Below are 20,450 nucleotides of genomic sequence, written 5' to 3'. Positions count from 1 at the left end.
ATGGATGGATGGAAGGAGTAACATATGGACCATTGGATGAATTGATGGGTGGCTCCTTGGTTAATTGGATGGATGGATGGTTGGATTGATGGATGCAAACATGGATGGATGGATGGGTTGATGGAGGCGAACGTGGACGGATGGATCGGTAGATGAATGGGAACTTGGATGGATGGATGGATGGATGAATGAATGGGAAAATAGATGGATGGATTGGTGAGAGGGTGGATAGATGGATGGATGGATGGATGGATCGTCGGATGGCTGGCTGGATGGATGGATGTTGTGGATGGATTTAAGGACTCCTGTATGGATGTGGTGCATGGAGAAATGGATGGAATGATGTTTGGATGGACATGTGCATATTTATGCCCTGCATTGTGCGCTCCCTGTCGCAGCTGCAGCTGAACCAGAGGAGGAACCTCCATCCCAGCCCCGGCTGGGCGAGCTCACGGCCTCCCAGGTCACCCCCGAGTCCGTCCAGCTGGAGTGGAGCGTCCCCGAGGGCACCTTTGACTCCTTCACGGTGCAGTACAGGGATGGCCAAGGGCAGCCGCAGGTGCTGCCCGTGGAGGGTGGTTCGCGCAGGGTGACCGTGCCTGGGCTGTCACCGTCCCGCCGCTACAAGTTCAACCTGTACGGGCTGTGGGGTCGGGAGCGTCTGGGCCCCATCTCCACGGACGCCGTCACAGGTGAGGGGGGCTGTGGTGACACTGAGGACCATGGGTAAGGAATGTGGCTGGAGCTTGGGCAGGGCGGTGTTTGGATGAATGACTTGATCAATGGATGGATGTATGGATGGATGGTTGGACGGAAGGAATAACATCTGGATCATTGGAGGAATGGATGGGTCGGCTCCTTGGTTGAGTGGACCATGAAGTGTATAGATGGGTGGAGATGTGTATTGATGGGCGGTTTTTGGATGAATGGCTGGGTGGGTGGATGGGTGGATGGGTGGATGGATGGATGGATGGATGGATGGATGGATGGATGGAAGGAGTAACATATGGACCATTGGATGAATTGATGGGTGGCTCCTTGGTTAATTGGATGGATGGATGGTTGGATTGATGGATGCAAACATGGATGGATGGATGGGTTGATGGAGGCGAACGTGGACGGATGGATCGGTAGATGAATGGGAACTTGGATGGATGGATGGATGGATGAATGAATGGGAAAATAGATGGATGGATTGGTGAGAGGGTGGATAGATGGATGGATGGATGGATGGATCGTCGGATGGCTGGCTGGATGGATGGATGTTGTGGATGGATTTAAGGACTCCTGTATGGATGTGGTGCATGGAGAAATGGATGGAATGATGTTTGGATGGACATGTGCATATTTATGCCCTGCATTGTGCGCTCCCTGTCGCAGCTGCAGCTGAACCAGAGGAGGAACCTCCATCCCAGCCCCGGCTGGGCGAGCTCACGGCCTCCCAGGTCACCCCCGAGTCCGTCCAGCTGGAGTGGAGCGTCCCCGAGGGCACCTTTGACTCCTTCACGGTGCAGTACAGGGATGGCCAAGGGCAGCTGCAGGTGCTGCCCGTGGAGGGTGGTTCGCGCAGGGTGACCGTGCCTGGGCTGTCACCGTCCCGCCGCTACAAGTTCAACCTGTACGGGCTGTGGGGTCGGAAGCGTCTGGGCCCCATCTCCACCGACGCCGTCACAGGTGAGGGGGGCTGTGTTACCCTGAGGACCATGGGTTTAGAGTGTGGCTGGAGATTGGTCAGGATGGTTTTTGGATGAAGGGCTGGAATGGTGGATAGGTGGATGGATGGATGGATGGTTGGACGGAAGGAATAACGTATGGACCGTTGGAGGAATGGACATGTCGGCTCCTTGGTTGAGTGGGCCATGAAGTGCATAGACAGATGGAGATGTGTATAGATGGGCAATTTTTGGATGAATGGCTGGCTGGGTGGATGGGTGGATGGGTGGATGGATGGATGGAAGGAAGGAATAACATATGGATCATTGGATGAATTAATGGGTGGCTCTTTGGTTAATCGGATGGATGGGTGGTTGGATTGATGGAGACGAATGTGGATGGATGGATCGGTGGATGAATGGGAACTTGGATGAATGGATTGATGAATGGGCAGATAGACGGATGGATTGCTGGATGGATCAGTTGATGAATGGATGGATGGATGGACGGATGGATGTTGTGGATGGATTTAAGAACTCCTGGATGGACGTGGTACATGGAGAAATGGATGGAATGATGTTTGCATGGACATGTGCATATTTATGCTCTGCATTGTGCCGTCCCTGTCGCAGCTGCAGCTGAACCAGAGGAGGAACCTCCATCCCAGCCCCGCCTGGGCGAGCTCACGGCCTCCCAGGTCACCCCCGACTCCGTCCAGCTGGAGTGGAGCGTCCCCGAGGGCACCTTTGACTCCTTCACGGTGCAGTACAGGGATGGCCAAGGGCAGCCGCAGGTGCTGCCCGTGGAGGGTGGTTCGCGCAGGGTGACCGTGCCTGGGCTGTCACCGTCCCGCCGCTACAAGTTCAACCTGTACGGGCTGTGGGGTCGGGAGCGTCTGGGCCCCATCTCCACGGACGCCGTCACAGGTGAGGGGGGCTGTGTTACCCTGAGGACCATGGGTTTAGAGTGTGGCTGGAGATTGGTCAGGGCGGTGTTTGGCTGATTGAGTGGATGGGTGGGTGGATGGATGAGTGGAATGACATATGGATCATTGGATGCATTGATGGGTGGCTCTTTGGGTAATCAGTTGAATGGATGGACGGATGGATGGATGGATAGATGGATGGATGCATAGATAGATGGGAACATTGATGGATGGATGGATGGATGGATGGATGGATGGATGGATGGATGGGTGGGTGGAAGGATGGGTGGATGAGTGGGTGGGTGGGTGGAATAATATAGAGATCATTGGATGCATTGATGGGTGGCTCCTTGGTTAATCAGTTGAATAGATGGATGTATTGGAGCATGGATGGATGGACGGGAACGGTGGTGGATGGATGGAAACGTTGGTGGATGGATGGGTGGGAGGAAGGATGGATGGTTGGATGGATGGATTGGTGGATGCATTTAAGGACTCCTGGAGGGACTGATGGATGGATGGATGGATGGATGAATGAATGGACTGATGGATGGATGAATGGATTGGTGGATGGATGGATGGATGGATGGATGGAACGATGGAAGGATGGATGGATTGATGGATGGATGGATGAATCTAGGAATGGATGTACTGATGGATGGACCAATGGATGGATGAACATTTGTATGAGTCTGGCTGATGAATGGATTGAAAGGTGTTTCAGATGGTTGGATGGACACATGGTTAGGATGGAGTATGGAAGGGTGGATGGATGGAGGTATCCCGGGAGAGTTTGTTGGACGTCTGTTTGTGAGAGGATTGAGTGGTTAGATGGTATGATGATTCAATGGAGGAATGGATTCATGGACCGATTGGGTGAGAAATTTGCATAGAAAGTGATTTGCTGGCAATGTGGAGGGGTGGATCCATCCAATGGGTCATTGGGTGCATCGATGGGTGGCTCCTTGGTTAATCAGCTGAATGGATGGATGGATGGATGGATGGATGGATGGATGGATGGATTGGTGGATGCATTTAAGAACTCCTGGATGGATGTGGTGCATGGAGGAATGGATGGAGAGATGTTTGGATGGACATGTGGATATTTACGCCCTTCATTGTGCCCTCCCTGTCGCAGCTGCAGCTGAACCAGAGGAGGAACCTCCATCCCAGCCCCGCCTGGGCGAGCTCACGGCCTCCCAGGTCACCCCCGAGTCCGTCCAGCTGGAGTGGAGCGTCCCCGAGGGCACCTTTGACTCCTTCACGGTGCAGTACAAGGATGGCCAAGGGCAGCCGCAGGTGCTGCCCGTGGAGGGTGGTTCGCGCAGGGTGACCGTGCCTGGGCTGTCACCGTCCCGCCGCTACAAGTTCAACCTGTACGGGCTGTGGGGTCGGAAGCGTGTGGGCCCCATCTCCACGGACGCCGTCACAGGTGAGGGGGGCTGTGGTGACGCTGAGGACCATGGGTATGGAATGTGGCAGGAGCTTGGGCAGGGCGGTTTTTGGATGAATGACTTGATCAATGGATGGATGGATGGTTGGACGGAAGGAATAGCGTATGGACCGTTGGAGGAATGGGTGGGTCGGCTCCTTGGTTGAGTGGGCCGTGAAGTGTATAGATGGGTGGAGATGTGTATTGATGGGCGGTTTTTGGATGAATGGCTGTCTGGGTGGATGGCTGGCTGGGTGGATGGGAGCATTGATGGAACAGTAACATATGGATCATTGGATGAATTGATGGATGGCTCCTTGGTTAATCAGATGGATGGATGGTTGGATTGATGCATGCAAACATGGATGGATGGATGGGTGGGTTGATGGAGGCGAAGGTGGATGGATGGATGGATGGATTGATGGAGGTGAACATGGACAGATGGATCAGTGGATAAATGGATGAATGGGAACTTGGATGGATGGATGGATGGATGGATGGATGGATGGATGGATGAATGGGAAAATAGATGGATGGATTGGTGAGAGCGTGGACAGATGGATGGATGGGTGGATCATCTGATTGATGGACCGATGGATGGATGTTGTGGATGGATTTAAGGACTCCTGGATGGGATGGTGCATGAATAAAAGGATGGAATGATGTTTGGATGGACATGTGGATATTTATGCCCTTCATTGTGCCCTCCCTGTCACAGCTGCAGCTGAGACAGGGGAGGAACCTCCATCCCAGCCCCGCCTGGGCGAGCTCACGGCCTCCCAGGTCACCCCCGAGTCCGTCCAGCTGGAGTGGAGCGTCCCCGAGGGCACCTTTGACTCCTTCACGGTGCAGTACAGGGATGGCCAAGGGCAGCCGCAGGTGCTGCCCGTGGAGGGTGGTTCGCGCAGGGTGACCGTGCCTGGGCTGTCACCGTCCCGCCGCTACAAGTTCAACCTGTACGGGCTGTGGGGTCGGAAGCGTCTGGGCCCCATCTCCACCGACGCCGTCACAGGTGAGGGGGGCTGTGGTGACGCTGAGGACCGTGGGTTTGGAATGTGGCCGGAGCTTGGGCAGGGAGTTTTTTGGATGAATGACATGATCAATGGATGGATGGATGGATGGATGGGTGGTTGGAAGGAAGGAATAGCGTCAGGATCATTGGAGGAATGGATGGGTCGGCTCCTTGGTTGAGTGGACTGTGAAGTATATAGATGGGTGGAGATGTGTATTGATGGGCGGTTTTTGGATGAATGGCTGGGTGGGTGGATGGATGGCTGGCTGGGTGGGTGGATGGGAGCATTGATGGAACAGTAACATGTGGATCATTGGATGAATTGATGGGTGGCTCCTTGGTTAATCGGATGGATGGATGGTTGGATTGATGGATGCAAACATGGATGGATGGATGGGTTGGTTGATGGAGGCGAACGTGGATGGATGGATGGATGGATGGATTGATGGAGGTGAACATGGATGGATGGATCAGTGGATAAATGGATGAATGGGAACTTGGATGGATGGATGGATGGATGGATGCATGGATGGATGGATGAATGGGAAAATAGATGGACGGATTGGTGAGAGGGTGGATAGATGGATGGATGGATGGGTGGATCATCTGATTGATGGACGGATGGATGGATATTGTGGATGGATTTAAGGACTCCTGGATGGGATGGTGCATGGAGAAATGGATGGAATGTTGTTTGGATGGACATGTGGATATTTATGCCCTACATTTTGCCCTCCCTATCACAGCTGCAGCTGAGCCAGAGGAGGAACCTCCATCCCAGCCCCGCCTGGGCGAGCTCACGGCCTCCCAGGTCACCCCCGACTCCGTCCAGCTGGAGTGGAGCGTCCCCGAGGGCACCTTTGACTCCTTCACGGTGCAGTACAGGGATGGCCAAGGGCAGCCGCAGGTGCTGCCCGTGGAGGGTGGTTCGCGCAGGGTGACCGTGCCTGGGCTGTCACCGTCCCGCCGCTACAAGTTCAACCTGTACGGGCTGTGGGGTCGGAAGCGTCTGGGCCCCATCTCCACCGACGCCGTCACAGGTGAGGGGGGCTGTGGTCACCCTGAGGACCATGGGTATGGAATGTGGCCGGAGCTTGGGCAGGGCGGTGTTTGGCTGTTTGAGTGGATGGGTGGGTGGGTGGGTGGGTGGAATGACATATGGATCATTGTATGCATTGATCGGTGCCTCCTTGGTCAATCAATTGAATGGATGGATGGATGGATGGATGGATGGATGGATGGATGGATGGATGCATAGATAGATGGGAACATTGATGGATGGATTGGTGGATGGATGGATGGATGGATGGATGGATGGATGAATGGGTGGAAGGATGGGTGGATGAGTGGGTGGATGGGTGGAATAATATATAGATCATTGGATGCATTGATGGGTGGCTCCTTGGTTAATCAGATGAATGGATGGATGCATTGGAGCATGGATGGATGGATGGGTACATGGATAGATGGAAGGAAAAGTTGGTGGATGGATGGAGAGGAGGATGGATGGATGGTTGGATGGATGGATTGGTGGATGGATGGGTTGGTGGATGGATTTAAGGACTCGTGGTTGGATGTGGTACATGGAGAAATGGATGGAGAGATGTTTGGATGGACATGTGGATATTTCTGCCCTACATTGTGCCGTCCCTGTCGCAGCTGCAGCTGAGCCAGAGGAGGAACCTCCATCCCAGCCCCGGCTGGGCGAGCTCACGGCCTCCCAGGTCACCCCTGAGTCCGTCCAGCTGGAGTGGAGCGTCCCCGAGGGCACCTTTGACTCCTTCACGGTGCAGTACAGGGATGGCCAAGGGCAGCCGCAGGTGCTGCCCGTGGAGGGTGGTTCGCGCAGGGTGACCGTGCCTGGGCTGTCACCGTCCCGCCGCTACAAGTTCAACCTGTACGGGCTGTGGGGTCGGAAGCGTCTGGGCCCCATCTCCACGGACGCCGTCACAGGTGAGGGGGGCTGTGGTGACGCTGAGGACCATGGGTATGGAATGTGGCCGGAGAGTGGGCAGGGCGGTGTTTGGATGAATGACTTGATCAATGGATGGATGGACGGGAACGGTGGTGGATGGATGGCTGGGAGGATGGTCGTATGGATGGATGGATGGATTGGTGGATGGACGGATTGGTGGCTGCATTTAAGGACTCCTGGAGGGACTGATGGATGGATGGATGGATGGATTGGTGGATGGATGGATGGATGGATGGATGGGTGGAACGATGGAAGGATGGATGGATGGATGGATGGATGGATGGATGGATGGATGGATGGGTGGATCTATCGATCGATTGATGAATGGATGTACTGATGGATGGACGAATGGATGGATGAACATTTGGATGAGTCTGGCGGATGAATGGATTGAAAGGTCTTTCAGATGGTTGGATGGACACATGGTTAGGATGGAGTATGTAAGGGTGGATGGATGGAGGTATCCCGGGAGAGTTTGTTGGACGTCTGTTTGTGAGAGGATTGAGTGGTTAGATGGTATGATGATTCAATGGAGGAATGGATTCATGGACTGATTGGGTGAGAAATTTGCATGGAAAGTGATTTGCTGGCAATGTGGAGGGGTGGATCCATCCAATGGATCATTGGATGAATTGATGGGTGGCTCCTTGGTGAATCAGCTGAATGGATGGATGGATGGATGTGGATAGATGGATTGGTGGATGCATTTAAGGACTCCTGCTTGGATGTGGTGCACGGAGAAATGCATGGAATGGTGTTTGGATGGTCGCTCCTTTGTTAATCAGTTGAATGGATGGATATATTGGAGCATGGATGGATGGGTGGGTACATGGATAGATGGATAGAAACGGTGGTAGATGGATGGAGGGGAGGATGGATGGATGGTTGGATGGATGGATTGGTGGATGGATGGATTGGTGGATGGATGGATGTTGTGGATGGATTTAAGGACTCCTGGATGGGATGGTGCATGGAGAAATGGATGGAATGTTGTTTGGATGGACATGTGGATATTTATGCCCTACATTTTGCCCTCCCTATCACAGCTGCAGCTGAGCCAGAGGAGGAACCTCCATCCCAGCCCCGCCTGGGCGAGCTCACGGCCTCCCCGGTCACACCCGACTCCGTCCAGCTGGAGTGGAGCGTCCCCGAGGGCACCTTTGACTCCTTCACGGTGCAGTACAGGGATGGCCAAGGGCAGCCGCAGGTGCTGCCCGTGGAGGGTGGTTCGCGCAGGGTGACCGTGCCTGGGCTGTCACCGTCCCGCCGCTACAAGTTCAACCTGTACGGGCTGTGGGGTCGGGAGCGTCTGGGCCCCATCTCCACGGACGCCGTCACAGGTGAGGGGGGCTGTGGTGACGCTGAGGACCATGGGTATGGAATGTGGCCGGAGCTTGGGCAGGGCGGTGTTTGGCTGTTTGAGTGGATGGGTGGGTGGGTGGATGGGTGGAATGACATATGGATCATTGGATGCATTGATGGGTGGCTCTTTGGGTAATCAGTTGGATGGATGGATGGATGGATGGATGGATGGATGGATGGATGGATGGATCTATCGATCGATTGATGAATGTATGTACTGATGGATGGACCAATGGATGGATGAACATTTGGATGAGTCTGGGTGATGAATGGATTGAAAGGTGTTTCAGATGGTTGGATGGACACATGGTTAGGCTGGAGTATGGAAGGGTGGATGGATGGAGGTATCCCGGGAGAGTTTGTTGGACGTCTGTTTGTGAGAGGATTGAGTGGTTTGATGGTTTGATAGTTGAATGGAGGAATGGATTCATGGACTGATTGGGTGAGAAATTTGCCTAAGAAAGTGATTTGCTGGCAATGTGGAGGAGTGGATCCATCCAATGGATCATTGGATGAATTGATGGGTGGCTCATTGGTGAATCAGTTGAATGGATGGATGGATGGATTGATGGATGCAAACATGGATGGATGGATGGGTTGATGGAGGCGAACGTGGATGGATGGATGGATGGATTGATGGAGGTGAAAATGGACGGATGGATCAGTGGATAAATGGATGAATGGGAACTTGGATGGATGGATGGATGGATGGATGGATGGATGAATGGGAAAATAGATGGATGGATTGGTGAGAGGGTGGATAGATGGATGGATGGATGGGTGGATCATCTGATGCATGGACGGATGGATGGATATTGTGGATGGATTTAAGGACTCCTGGATGGGATGGTGCATGGAGAAATGGATGGAATGATGTTTGGATGGACATGTGGATATTTATGCCCTACATTTTGCCCTCCCTATCACAGCTGCAGCTGAGCCAGAGGAGGAACCTCCATCCCAGCCCCGCCTGGGCGAGCTCACGGCCTCCCAGGTCACCCCCGAGTCCGTCCAGCTGGAGTGGAGCGTCCCCGAGGGCACCTTTGACTCCTTCACGGTGCAGTACAAGGATGGCCAAGGGCAGCCGCAGGTGCTGCCCGTGGAGGGTGGTTCGCGCAGGGTGACCGTGCCTGGGCTGTCACCGTCCCGCCGCTACAAGTTCAACCTGTACGGGCTGTGGGGTCGGGAGCGTCTGGGCCCCATCTCCACGGACGCCGTCACAGGTGAGGGGGGCTGTGGTGACGCTGAGGACCATGGGTATGGAATGTGGCCGGAGCTTGGGCAGAGCGGTGTTTGGATGAATGACTTGATCAATGGATGGATGGATGGATGGATGGATGGACGGAAGGAATAACGTCTGGATCATTGGAGGAATTGATGGATCGGCTCCTTGGTTCAGTGGACCTTTAAGTGTCTAGATGGGTGGAGATGTGTATTGATGGGCGGTTTTTGGATGAATGGCTGGGTGGGTGGATGGATGGATGGATGGATGGATGGATGGATGTATGGAAGGAATAATACATGGATCATTGGATGAATTGATGGGTGGCTCCTTGGTTAATCGGATGGATGGTTGCTTGGATTGATGGATGCAAACATGGATGGATGGATGGATGGATTGATGGAGGCGAACGTGGACGGATGGATCGGTGGATGAATGGCAACTTGGATGGATGGATGGATGGATGGATGGATGGATGAATGGGAAAATAGATGGATGGATTGGTGAGAGGGTGGATAGATGGATGGATGGGTGGATCATCTGATTGATGGACGGACGGATGGATGGACTGAGGGATAGAGGTTGTGGATGGATTTAAGGACTCCTGGATGGGATGGTGCATGGAGAAATGGATGGAATGATGTTTGGATGGACATGTGGATATTTATGCCCTTCATTGTGACCTCCCTGTCGCAGCTGCAGCTGAACCAGAGGAGGAACCTCCATCCCAGCCCCGCCTGGGCGAGCTCACGGCCTCCCAGGTCACCCCCGAGTCCGTCCAGCTGGAGTGGAGCGTCCCCGAGGGCACCTTTGACTCCTTCACGGTGCAGTACAAGGATGGCCAAGGGCAGCCGCAGGTGCTGCCCGTGGAGGGTGGTTCGCGCAGGGTGACCGTGCCTGGGCTGTCACCGTCCCGCCGCTACAAGTTCAACCTGTACGGGCTGTGGGGTCGGGAGCGTGTGGGCCCCATCTCTACCGACGCCGTCACAGGTGAGGGGGGCTGTGGTGACGCTGAGGACCATGGGTATGGAATGTGGCAGGAGCTTGGGCAGGGCGGTGTTTGGATGAATGACTTGATCAATGGATGGATGGATGGTTGGAAGGAAGGAATAGCGTCAGGATCATTGGAGGAATGGGTGGGTCGGCTCCTTGGTTGAGTGGGAGGTGAAGTGTATAGATGGGTGGAGATGTGTATTGATGTGCGGTTTTTGGATGAATGGCTGTCTGGGTGGATGGATGGATGGATGGGTGGATGGATGGATGAATGGGAAAATAGATGGATGGATTGGTGAGAGGCTGGACAGATGGATGGATGGGTGGATCATCTGATTGATGGACGGATGGATGGATGTTGTGGATGGATTTAAGGACTCCTGGATGGGATGGTGCATGAATAAAAGGATGGAATGATGTTTGGATGGACATGTGGATATTTATGCCCTGCATTGTGCCCTCCCTGTCGCAGCTGCAGCTGAACCAGAGGAGGAACCTCCATCCCAGCCCCGGCTGGGCGAGGTCACGGCCTCCCAGGTCACCCCCGAGTCCGTCCAGCTGGAGTGGAGCGTCCCCGAGGGCACCTTTGACTCCTTCACGGTGCAGTACAGGGATGGCCAAGGGCAGCCGCAGGTGCTGCCCGTGGAGGGTGGTTCGCGCAGGGTGACCGTGCCTGGGCTGTCACCGTCCCGCCGCTACAAGTTCAACCTGTACGGGCTGTGGGGTCGGGAGCGTCTGGGCCCCATCTCCACGGACATTGTCACAGGTGAGGGGGGCTGTGGTGATCCTGAGGATGGAATGTGGCCAGAGCTTGGGCAGGGTGGTGTTTGGATGAATGACTTGATCAATGGATGGATGGATGGATGGGTGGTTTGAAGGAAGGAATAACGTCTGGATCATTGGAGGAATGGATGGGTCGGCTCCTTGGTTGAGTGGGCCGTGAAGTGTATAGATGGGTGGAGATGTGTATAGATGGGCAGTTTTTGATGAATGGCTGGGTGGGTGGATGGATGGGTGGATGGATGGATGGATGGATGGAAGGAGTAACATGGATCATTAGATGAATTGATGGGTGGCTCCTTGGTTAATCGGATGGATGGATGGTTGGATTGATGGATGCAAACATGGATGGATGGATGGATGGAGGCAAATGTGGATGGATGGATCGGAGGATGAAAGGTAACGTGGATGGATGGATTGATGAATGAGCGCATAGATGGATGGATCTGTTGATGAATGGATGGATGGATGGATGGATGGACGGATGGATGTTGTGGATGGATTTAAGAACTCCTGGATGGGATGGTGCATGGAGAAATGCATGGAATGACGTTTGGATGGAAATGTGGATATTTATGCTCTGCATTGTGCCCTCCCTGTCGCAGCTGCAGCTGAGCCAGAGGAGGAACCTCCATCCCAGCCCCGCCTGGGCGAGCTCACGGCCTCCCAGGTCACCCCCGACTCCGTCCAGCTGGAGTGGAGCGTCCCCGAGGGCACCTTTGACTCCTTCACGGTGCAGTACAGGGATGGCCAAGGGCAGCCGCAGGTGCTGCCCGTGGAGGGTGGTTCGCGCAGGGTGACCGTGCCTGGGCTGTCACCGTCCCGCCGCTACAAGTTCAACCTGTACGGGCTGTGGGGTCGGAAGCGTCTGGGCCCCATCTCCACAGACGCCGTCACAGGTGAGGGGGGCTGTGGTGACGCTGAGGACCATGGGTATGGAATGTGGCCGGAGAGTGGGCAGGGCGGTGTTTGGATGAATGACTTGATCAGTGGATGGATGGACGGGAACGGTGGTGGATGGATGGCTGGGAGGATGGTCGGATGGATGGATGGATGGATTGGTGGATGGACGGACTGGTGGCTATATTTAAGGACTCCTGGAGGGACTGATGGATGGATGGATGGATGGATTGGTGGATGGATGGATGGATGGATGGGTGGAACGATGGAAGGATGGATGGATGGATGGATGGATGGATGGATGGATGGATGGATGGGTGGATCTATCGATCGATTGATGAATGGATGTACTGATGGATGGACGAATGGATGGATGAACATTTGGATGAGTCTGGCGGATGAATGGATTGAAAGGTCTTTCAGATGGTTGGATGGACACATGGTTAGGATGAAGTATGTAAGGGTGGATGGATGGAGGTATCCCGGGAGAGTTTGTTGGACGTCTGTTTGTGAGAGGATTGAGTGGTTAGCTGGTATGATGATTCAATGGAGGAATGGATTCATGGACCGATTGGGTGAGAAATTTGCATAGAAAGTGATTTGCTGGCAATGTGGAGGGGTGGATCCATCCAATGGATCATTGGATGAATTGATGGGTGGCTCCTTGGTGAATCAGTTGAATGGATGGATGGATGGATGGGTTTGTGGATAGATGGATTGGTGGATGCATTTAAGGACTCCTGGTTGGATGTGGTGCATGGAGAAATGGATGGAATGGTGTTTGGATGGACATGTGGATATTTATGCCCTGCATTGTGCCGTCCCTGTCGCAGCTGCAGCTGAACCAGAGGAGGAACCTCCATCCCAGCCCCGGCTGGGCGAGCTCACGGCCTCCCAGGTCACCCCCGAGTCCGTCCAGCTGGAGTGGAGCGTCCCCGAGGGCACCTTTGACTCCTTCACGGTGCAGTACAGGGATGGCCAAGGGCAGCCGCAGGTGCTGCCCGTGGAGGGTGGTTCGCGCAGGGTGACCGTGCCTGGGCTGTCACCGTCCCGCCGCTACAAGTTCAACCTGTACGGGCTGTGGGGTCGGAAGCGTTTGGGCCCCATCTCCACCGACGCCGTCACAGGTGAGGGGGGCTGTTGTCACCCTGAGGACCATGGGTTTGGAATGTGGCCGGAGTTTGGGCAGGGTGGTGTTTGGATGAATGACTTGATCAATGGATGGATGGATGGATGGATGGATGGTTGGATGGAAGGAATAACGTCTGGATCATTGGAGGAATGGATGGATCGGCTCCTTGGTTGAGTGGACCTTTAAGTGTATAGATGGGTGGAGATGTGTATTGATGGGCGGTTTTTGGATGAATGGCTGGATGGGTGGATGGATGGATGGATGGATGGATCGGTGGATTGATGGATGGATGGAAGGAGTAACACATGGATCATTGGATAGATTGATGGGTGGCTCCTTGGTTAATCGGATGGATGGTTGCTTGGATTGATGGATGCAAGCATGGATAGATGGATGGATGGGTTGATGGAGGCAAACGTGGATGGATGGATGGATTGATGGAGGTGAACATGGACAGATGGATCAGTGGATAAATGGATGCATGGGAACTTGGATGGATAGATGGATGGATGGATGGATGGATGAATGAATGGGAAAATGGATGGATTGGTGAGAGGGTGGATAGATGGATGGATGGATGGATGGATGGATGGATCAATCATCTGATGGATGGACAGATGGATGGATGTTGTGGATGGATTTAAGGACTCCTGGATGGGATGGTGCATGGACAAATGGATGGATGGTTGCTTGGATTGATGGATGCAAACATGGATGGATGGGTGGATGGGTTGATGGAGGCGAAGGTGGATGGATGGATGGATTGATGGAGGTGAACATGGACGGATGGATCGGTGGATGAATGGCAACTTCGATGGATGGATGGATGGATGGATGAATGGGAAAATAGATGGATGGATTGGTGAGAGGGTGGATAGATGGATGGATGGATGGATGGATCGTTGGATGGATGGACGGATGAATGGATGTTGTGGATGGATTTAAGGACTCCTGGATGTATGTGGTACATGGAGAAATGGATGGAGAGATGTTTGGATGGACATGTGCATATTTCTGCCCTACATTGTGCCCTCCCTGTCGCAGCTGCAGCTGAGCCAGAGGAGGAACCTCCATCCCAGGCCCGCCTGGGCGAGCTCACAGCCTCCCAGGTCACCCCCGAGTCCGTCCAGCTGGAGTGGAGCGTCCCCGAGGGCACCTTTGACTCCTTCACGGTGCAGTACAGGGATGGCCAAGGGCAGCTGCAGGTGCTGCCCGTGGAGGGTGGTTCGCGCAGGGTGACCGTGCCTGGGCTGTCACCGTCCCGCCGCTACAAGTTCAACCTGTACGGGCTGTGGGGTCGGAAGCGTCTGGGCCCCATCTCCACCGACGCCGTCACAGGTGAGGGGGGCTGTGTTACCCTGAGGACCATGGGTTTAGAGTGTGGCTGGAGATTGGTCAGGATGGTTTTTGGATGAAGGGCTGGAATGGTGGATAGGTGGATGGATGGATGGATGGTTGGACGGAAGGAATAACGTATGGACCGTTGGAGGAATGGACATGTCGGCTCCTTGGTTGAGTGGGCCATGAAGTGCATAGACAGATGGAGATGTGTATAGATGGGCAATTTTTGGATGAATGGCTGGCTGGGTGGATGGGTGGATGGGTGGATGGATGGATGGAAGGAAGGAATAACATATGGATCATTGGATGAATTAATGGGTGGCTCTTTGGTTAATCGGATGGATGGGTGGTTGGATTGATGGAGACGAATGTGGATGGATGGATCGGTGGATGAATGGGAACTTGGATGAATGGATTGATGAATGGGCAGATAGACGGATGGATTGCTGGATGGATCAGTTGATGAATGGATGGATGGATGGACGGATGGATGTTGTGGATGGATTTAAGAACTCCTGGATGGACGTGGTACATGGAGAAATGGATGGAATGATGTTTGCATGGACATGTGCATATTTATGCTCTGCATTGTGCCGTCCCTGTCGCAGCTGCAGCTGAACCAGAGGAGGAACCTCCATCCCAGCCCCGGCTGGGCGAGCTCACGGCCTCCCAGGTCACCCCCGACTCCGTCCAGCTGGAGTGGAGCGTCCCCGAGGGCACCTTTGACTCCTTCACGGTGCAGTACAGGGATGGCCAAGGGCAGCCGCAGGTGCTGCCCGTGGAGGGTGGTTCGCGCAGGGTGACCGTGCCTGGGCTGTCACCGTCCCGCCGCTACAAGTTCAACCTGTACGGGCTGTGGGGTCGGAAGCGTCTGGGCCCCATCTCCACCGACGCCGTCACAGGTGAGGGGGGCTGTTGTCACCCTGAGGACCATGGGTTTGGAATGTGGCCGGAGCTTGGGCAGGGCGGTGTTTGGATGAATGACTTGATCAATGGAGGGATGGATGGATGGATGGTTGGATGGAAGGAATAACGTCTGGATCATTGGATGAATGGATGGGTCGGCTCCTTGGTTGAGTGGGCTGTGAAGTGCATAGATGGGTGGAGATGTGTATTGATGGGTGGTTTTTGGATGAATGGCTGGATGGGTGGATGGATGGATGGGTGGATGGGTGGATGGATGGATGGATGGATGGATGGATGGATGGATGGATGGATGGAAGGAGTAACTTATGGATCATTGGATGAAGTGATGGGTGGCTCCTTGGTTAATCAGATGGATGGATGGTTGGATTGATGGATGCAAACCTGGATGGATGGGTGGGTTGATGGAGGCAAATATGGATGGATGGATCAGAGGATGAATGGTTGAATGGGAACTTGGATGGATGGATCGGAGGATGAAAGGTAACATGGATGGATGGATTGATGAATGAGCGCATAGATGGATGGATCTTTTGATGAATGGATGGATGGATGGATGGACAGATGGATGTTGTGGATGGATTTAAGAACTCCAGGATGGGATGATGCATGGAGAAATGCATGGAATGACGTTTGGATGGAAATGTGGATATTTATGCTCTGCATTGTGCCCTCCCTGTCGCAGCTGCAGCTGAACCAGAGGAGGAACCTCCATCCCAGCCCCGCCTGGGCAAGCTCACGGCCTCCCAGGTCACCCCCGACTCCGTCCAGCTGGAGTGGAGCGTCCCCGAGGGCACCTTTGACTCCTTCACGGTGCAGTACAGGGATGGCCAAGGGCAGCCGCAGGTGCTGCCCGTGGAGGGTGGTTCGCGCAGGGTGACCGTGCCTGGGCTGTCACCGTCCCGCCGCTACAAGTTCAACCTGTACGGGCTGTGGGGTCGGAAGCGTCTGGGCCCCATCTCCACTGACGCCGTCACAGGTGAGGGGGGGTGCGGACCCCACCTTTTCCCCCGTCGTGCCAGGGGGAAGGAAGAGGGCAGAAGCTTGGGCCGGGTCTGTCCTGATCCCCTGGGCCCTGCGGGAACTGGGAACATCTCCTGGGTGCTGACGGGGTCGGAGGCACGGGAACATGCAAGACTGGAAGGAGGGAGGGATGGAAGGAAGGAAGGAAGATTGGATGGTTGGTGCATTGATGGATGGGTGGGTGGGTGGGTGGGTGGGTAGATGGAAGGGTGCCGATATGTCTATTTGGTTACGTGAGGAGACCGATGGTTGAAACATTGGAGGGGTGGTTCCGTGTATACGGGAATGGATGGACTGATGGATGGATGGATGGCTGGGTGGATGGATGGATGGACACATTGTTAGGATGGAGTATGGAAGGTTGGCTGGACGGAGAGATCCCGAGAGAGTTTGTTGGACATCTCTTTGTGAGAGGATTGAGTGGTTTGATGGTTTGATAGTTGAATGGAGGAATGGATTCATGGACCAATTGGGTGAGAAATTTGCATAGAAAGTGTTTTGATGGCAATGTGGAGCGGTGGATCCATCCAATGGGTCATTGGATGCATTGATGGGTGGCTCCTTGGTGAATCAGCTGAATGGATGGATGGATGGTAGCATGGATCAATGTATGGGAACATGGATAGATGGATGGAAACGTTGGTGGATGGATGGGTGGGGGGATGGATAGATGGATTGGTGGGTGGATTTAAGGACTCCAGGATGGGATGGTGCATGGAGAAATGGATGGAATGATGTTTGGATGGACATGTGGATATTTATGCCCTTCATTGTGCCATCCCTGTCGCAGCTGCAGCTGAACCAGAGGAGGAACCTCCATCCCAGCCCCGCCTGGGCGAGCTCACGGCCTCCCAGGTCACCCCCGACTCCGTCCAGCTGGAGTGGAGCGTCCCCGAGGGCACCTTTGACTCCTTCACGGTGCAGTACAAGGATGGCCAAGGGCAGCCGCAGGTGCTGCCCGTGGAGGGTGGTTCGCGCAGGGTGACCGTGCCTGGGCTGTCACCGTCCCGCCGCTACAAGTTCAACCTGTACGGGCTGTGGGGTCGGAAGCGTCTGGGCCCCATCTCCACGGACGCCGTCACAGGTGAGGGGGGCTGTGGTGACGCTGAGGACCATGGGTATGGAATGTGGCCGGAGCTTGGGCAGGGCGGTGTTTGGCTCTTTGAGTGGATGGGTGGGTGGATGGATGAGTGGAATGACATATGGATCATTGGATGCATTGATGGATGGCTCTTTGGGTAATCAGTTGAATGGATGGATGGATGGATGGATGGATGGATGGATGGATGGAAGGATGGATAGCTGGATGGATAGGTCGTTCGCAATGTTAGTGGATTAATGGGAACATTGATAAATGGATGGATGGAGGCGTGGAAGGATGGGTGGATGAGTGGGTGGATGGGTGGAATAATATATAGATCGTTGGATGCATTGATGGGTGGCTCCTTGGTCAATCAGTTGAATAGATGGATGTATTGGAGCATGGGTGGATGGATGGGAACATGGATAGATGGATGGAAACGTTGGTGGATGGATGGGTGGGAGGATGGATGGATGGATTGGTGGATCGATGGATTGGTGGATGGATTTAAGGACTCCTGGATGGATGTGGTACATGGAGAAATGGATGGAGAGATGTTTGGATGGATATGTGCATATTTCTGCCCTACATTGTGCCCTCCCTGTCGCAGCTGCAGCTGAGCCAGAGGAGGAACCTCCATCCCAGCCCCGTCTGGGCGAGCTCACGGCCTCCCAGGTCACCCCCGAGTCCGTCCAGCTGGAGTGGAGCGTCCCCGAGGGCACCTTTGACTCCTTCACGGTGCAGTACAGGGATGGCCAAGGGCAGCTGCAGGTGCTGCCCGTGGAGGGTGGTTCGCACAGGGTGACCGTGCCTGGGCTGTCACCGTCCCGCCGCTACAAGTTCAACCTGTACGGGCTGTGGGGTCGGAAGCGTCTGGGCCCCATCTCCACGGACGCCGTCACAGGTGAGGGGGGCTGTGGTGACGCTGAGGACCATGGGTATGGAATGTGGCCGGAGCTTGGGCAGGGCGGTGTTTGGATGAATGACTTGATCAATGGATGGATGGACGGGAACGGTGGTGGATGGATGGCTGGGAGGATGGTCGTATGGATGGATGGATGGATTGGTGGATGGACGGATTGGTGGCTGCATTTAAGGACTCCTGGAGGGACTGATGGATGGATGGATGGATGGATTGGTGGATGGATGGATGGATGGATGGATGGATGGATGGGTGGAACGATGGAAGGATGGATGGATGGATGGATGGATGGATGGATGGATGGATGGATGGATGGATGGGTGGATCTATCGATCGATTGATGAATGGATGTACTGATGGATGGACGAATGGATGGATGAACATTTGGATGAGTCTGGCGGATGAATGGATTGAAAGGTCTTTCAGATGGTTGGATGGACACATGGTTAGGATGGAGTATGTAAGGGTGGATGGATGGAGGTATCCCGGGAGAGTTTGTTGGACGTCTGTTTGTGAGAGGATTGAGTGGTTAGATGGTATGATGATTCAATGGAGGAATGGATTCATGGACTGATTGGGTGAGAAATTTGCATGGAAAGTGATTTGCTGGCAATGTGGAGGGGTGGATCCATCCAATGGATCATTGGATGAATTGATGGGTGGCTCCTTGGTTAATCAGCTGAATGGATGGATGGATGGATGTTGATAGATGGATTGGTGGATGCATTTAAGGACTCCTGCTTGGATGTGGTGCACGGAGAAATGGATGGAATGGTGTTTGGATGGTCGCTCCTTTGTTAATCAGTTGAATGGATGGATATATTGGAGCATGGATGGATGGGTGGGTACATGGATAGATGGATAGAAACGGTGGTAGATGGATGGAGGGGAGGATGGATGGATGGTTGGATGGATGGATTGGTGGATGGATGGATTGGTGGATGGATGGATGTTGTGGATGGATTTAAGGACTCCTGGATGGGATGGTGCATGAATAAAAGGATGGAATGATGTTTGGATGGACATGTGGATATTTATGCCCTGCATTGTGCCGTCCCTGTCGCAGCTGCAGCTGAGCCAGAGGAGGAACCTCCATCCCAGCCCCGCCTGGGCGAGCTCACGGCCTCCCAGGTCACCCCCGACTCCGTCCAGCTGGAGTGGAGCGTCCCCGAGGGCACCTTTGACTCCTTCACGGTGCAGTACAAGGATGGCCAAGGGCAGCCGCAGGTGCTGCCCGTGGAGGGTGGTTCGCGCAGGGTGACCGTGCCTGGGCTGTCACCGTCCCGCCGCTACAAGTTCAACCTGTACGGGCTGTGGGGTCGGAAGCGTCTGGGCCCCATCTCCACGGACGCCGTCACAGGTGAGGGGGGCTGTGGTGACGCTGAGGACCATGGGTATGGAATGTGGCCGGAGCTTGGGCAGGGCGGTGTTTGGATGAATGACTTGATCAATGGATGGATGGACGGGAACGGTGGTGGATGGATGGCTGGGAGGATGGTCGTATGGATGGATGGATGGATTGGTGGATGGACGGATTGGTGGCTGCATTTAAGGACTCCTGGAGGGACTGATGGATGGATGGATGGATGGATTGGTGGATGGATGGATGGATGGATGGGTGGATCTATCGATCGATTGATGAATGGATGTACTGATGGATGGACCAATGGATGGATGAACATTTGGATGAGTCTGGGTCATGAATGGATTGAAAGGTGTTTCAGATGGTTGGATGGACACATGGTTAGGATGGAGTATGGAAGGGTGGATGGA

General features: G+C 54.3%; 1 protein-coding gene across 1 annotated transcript in view; it reads left to right on the top strand.

Moving 5' to 3' along the window:
* Positions 1-20,450, top strand: part of LOC309682788 (tenascin-X-like) — a 67,103-nt gene that overhangs the window by 16,537 nt on the left and 30,116 nt on the right. The window contains exons 9-24 of the mRNA XM_082499730.1: positions 2,390-2,524; positions 3,737-4,156; positions 4,911-5,015; positions 5,807-6,007; positions 8,274-8,405; positions 10,316-10,717; positions 11,130-11,340; positions 11,960-12,006; positions 12,079-12,246; positions 13,126-13,362; positions 14,514-14,561; positions 15,374-15,610; positions 16,510-16,851; positions 17,548-17,739; positions 18,485-18,646; positions 19,782-20,009. Coding sequence (XP_082355856.1) covers positions 2,390-2,524; positions 3,737-4,156; positions 4,911-5,015; positions 5,807-6,007; positions 8,274-8,405; positions 10,316-10,717; positions 11,130-11,340; positions 11,960-12,006; positions 12,079-12,246; positions 13,126-13,362; positions 14,514-14,561; positions 15,374-15,610; positions 16,510-16,851; positions 17,548-17,739; positions 18,485-18,646; positions 19,782-20,009 — 3,267 coding nt within the window. The remainder of the gene's footprint in view (positions 1-2,389; positions 2,525-3,736; positions 4,157-4,910; positions 5,016-5,806; positions 6,008-8,273; positions 8,406-10,315; positions 10,718-11,129; positions 11,341-11,959; positions 12,007-12,078; positions 12,247-13,125; positions 13,363-14,513; positions 14,562-15,373; positions 15,611-16,509; positions 16,852-17,547; positions 17,740-18,484; positions 18,647-19,781; positions 20,010-20,450) is intronic.

Source organism: Vanellus vanellus (genome assembly GCF_965231255.1).
Source record: "Vanellus vanellus genome assembly, contig: SUPER_32_unloc_1, whole genome shotgun sequence".
Lineage (NCBI taxonomy): Eukaryota > Metazoa > Chordata > Aves > Charadriiformes > Charadriidae > Vanellus > Vanellus vanellus.
This window is presented reverse-complemented; position numbering and strand designations above follow the sequence as displayed.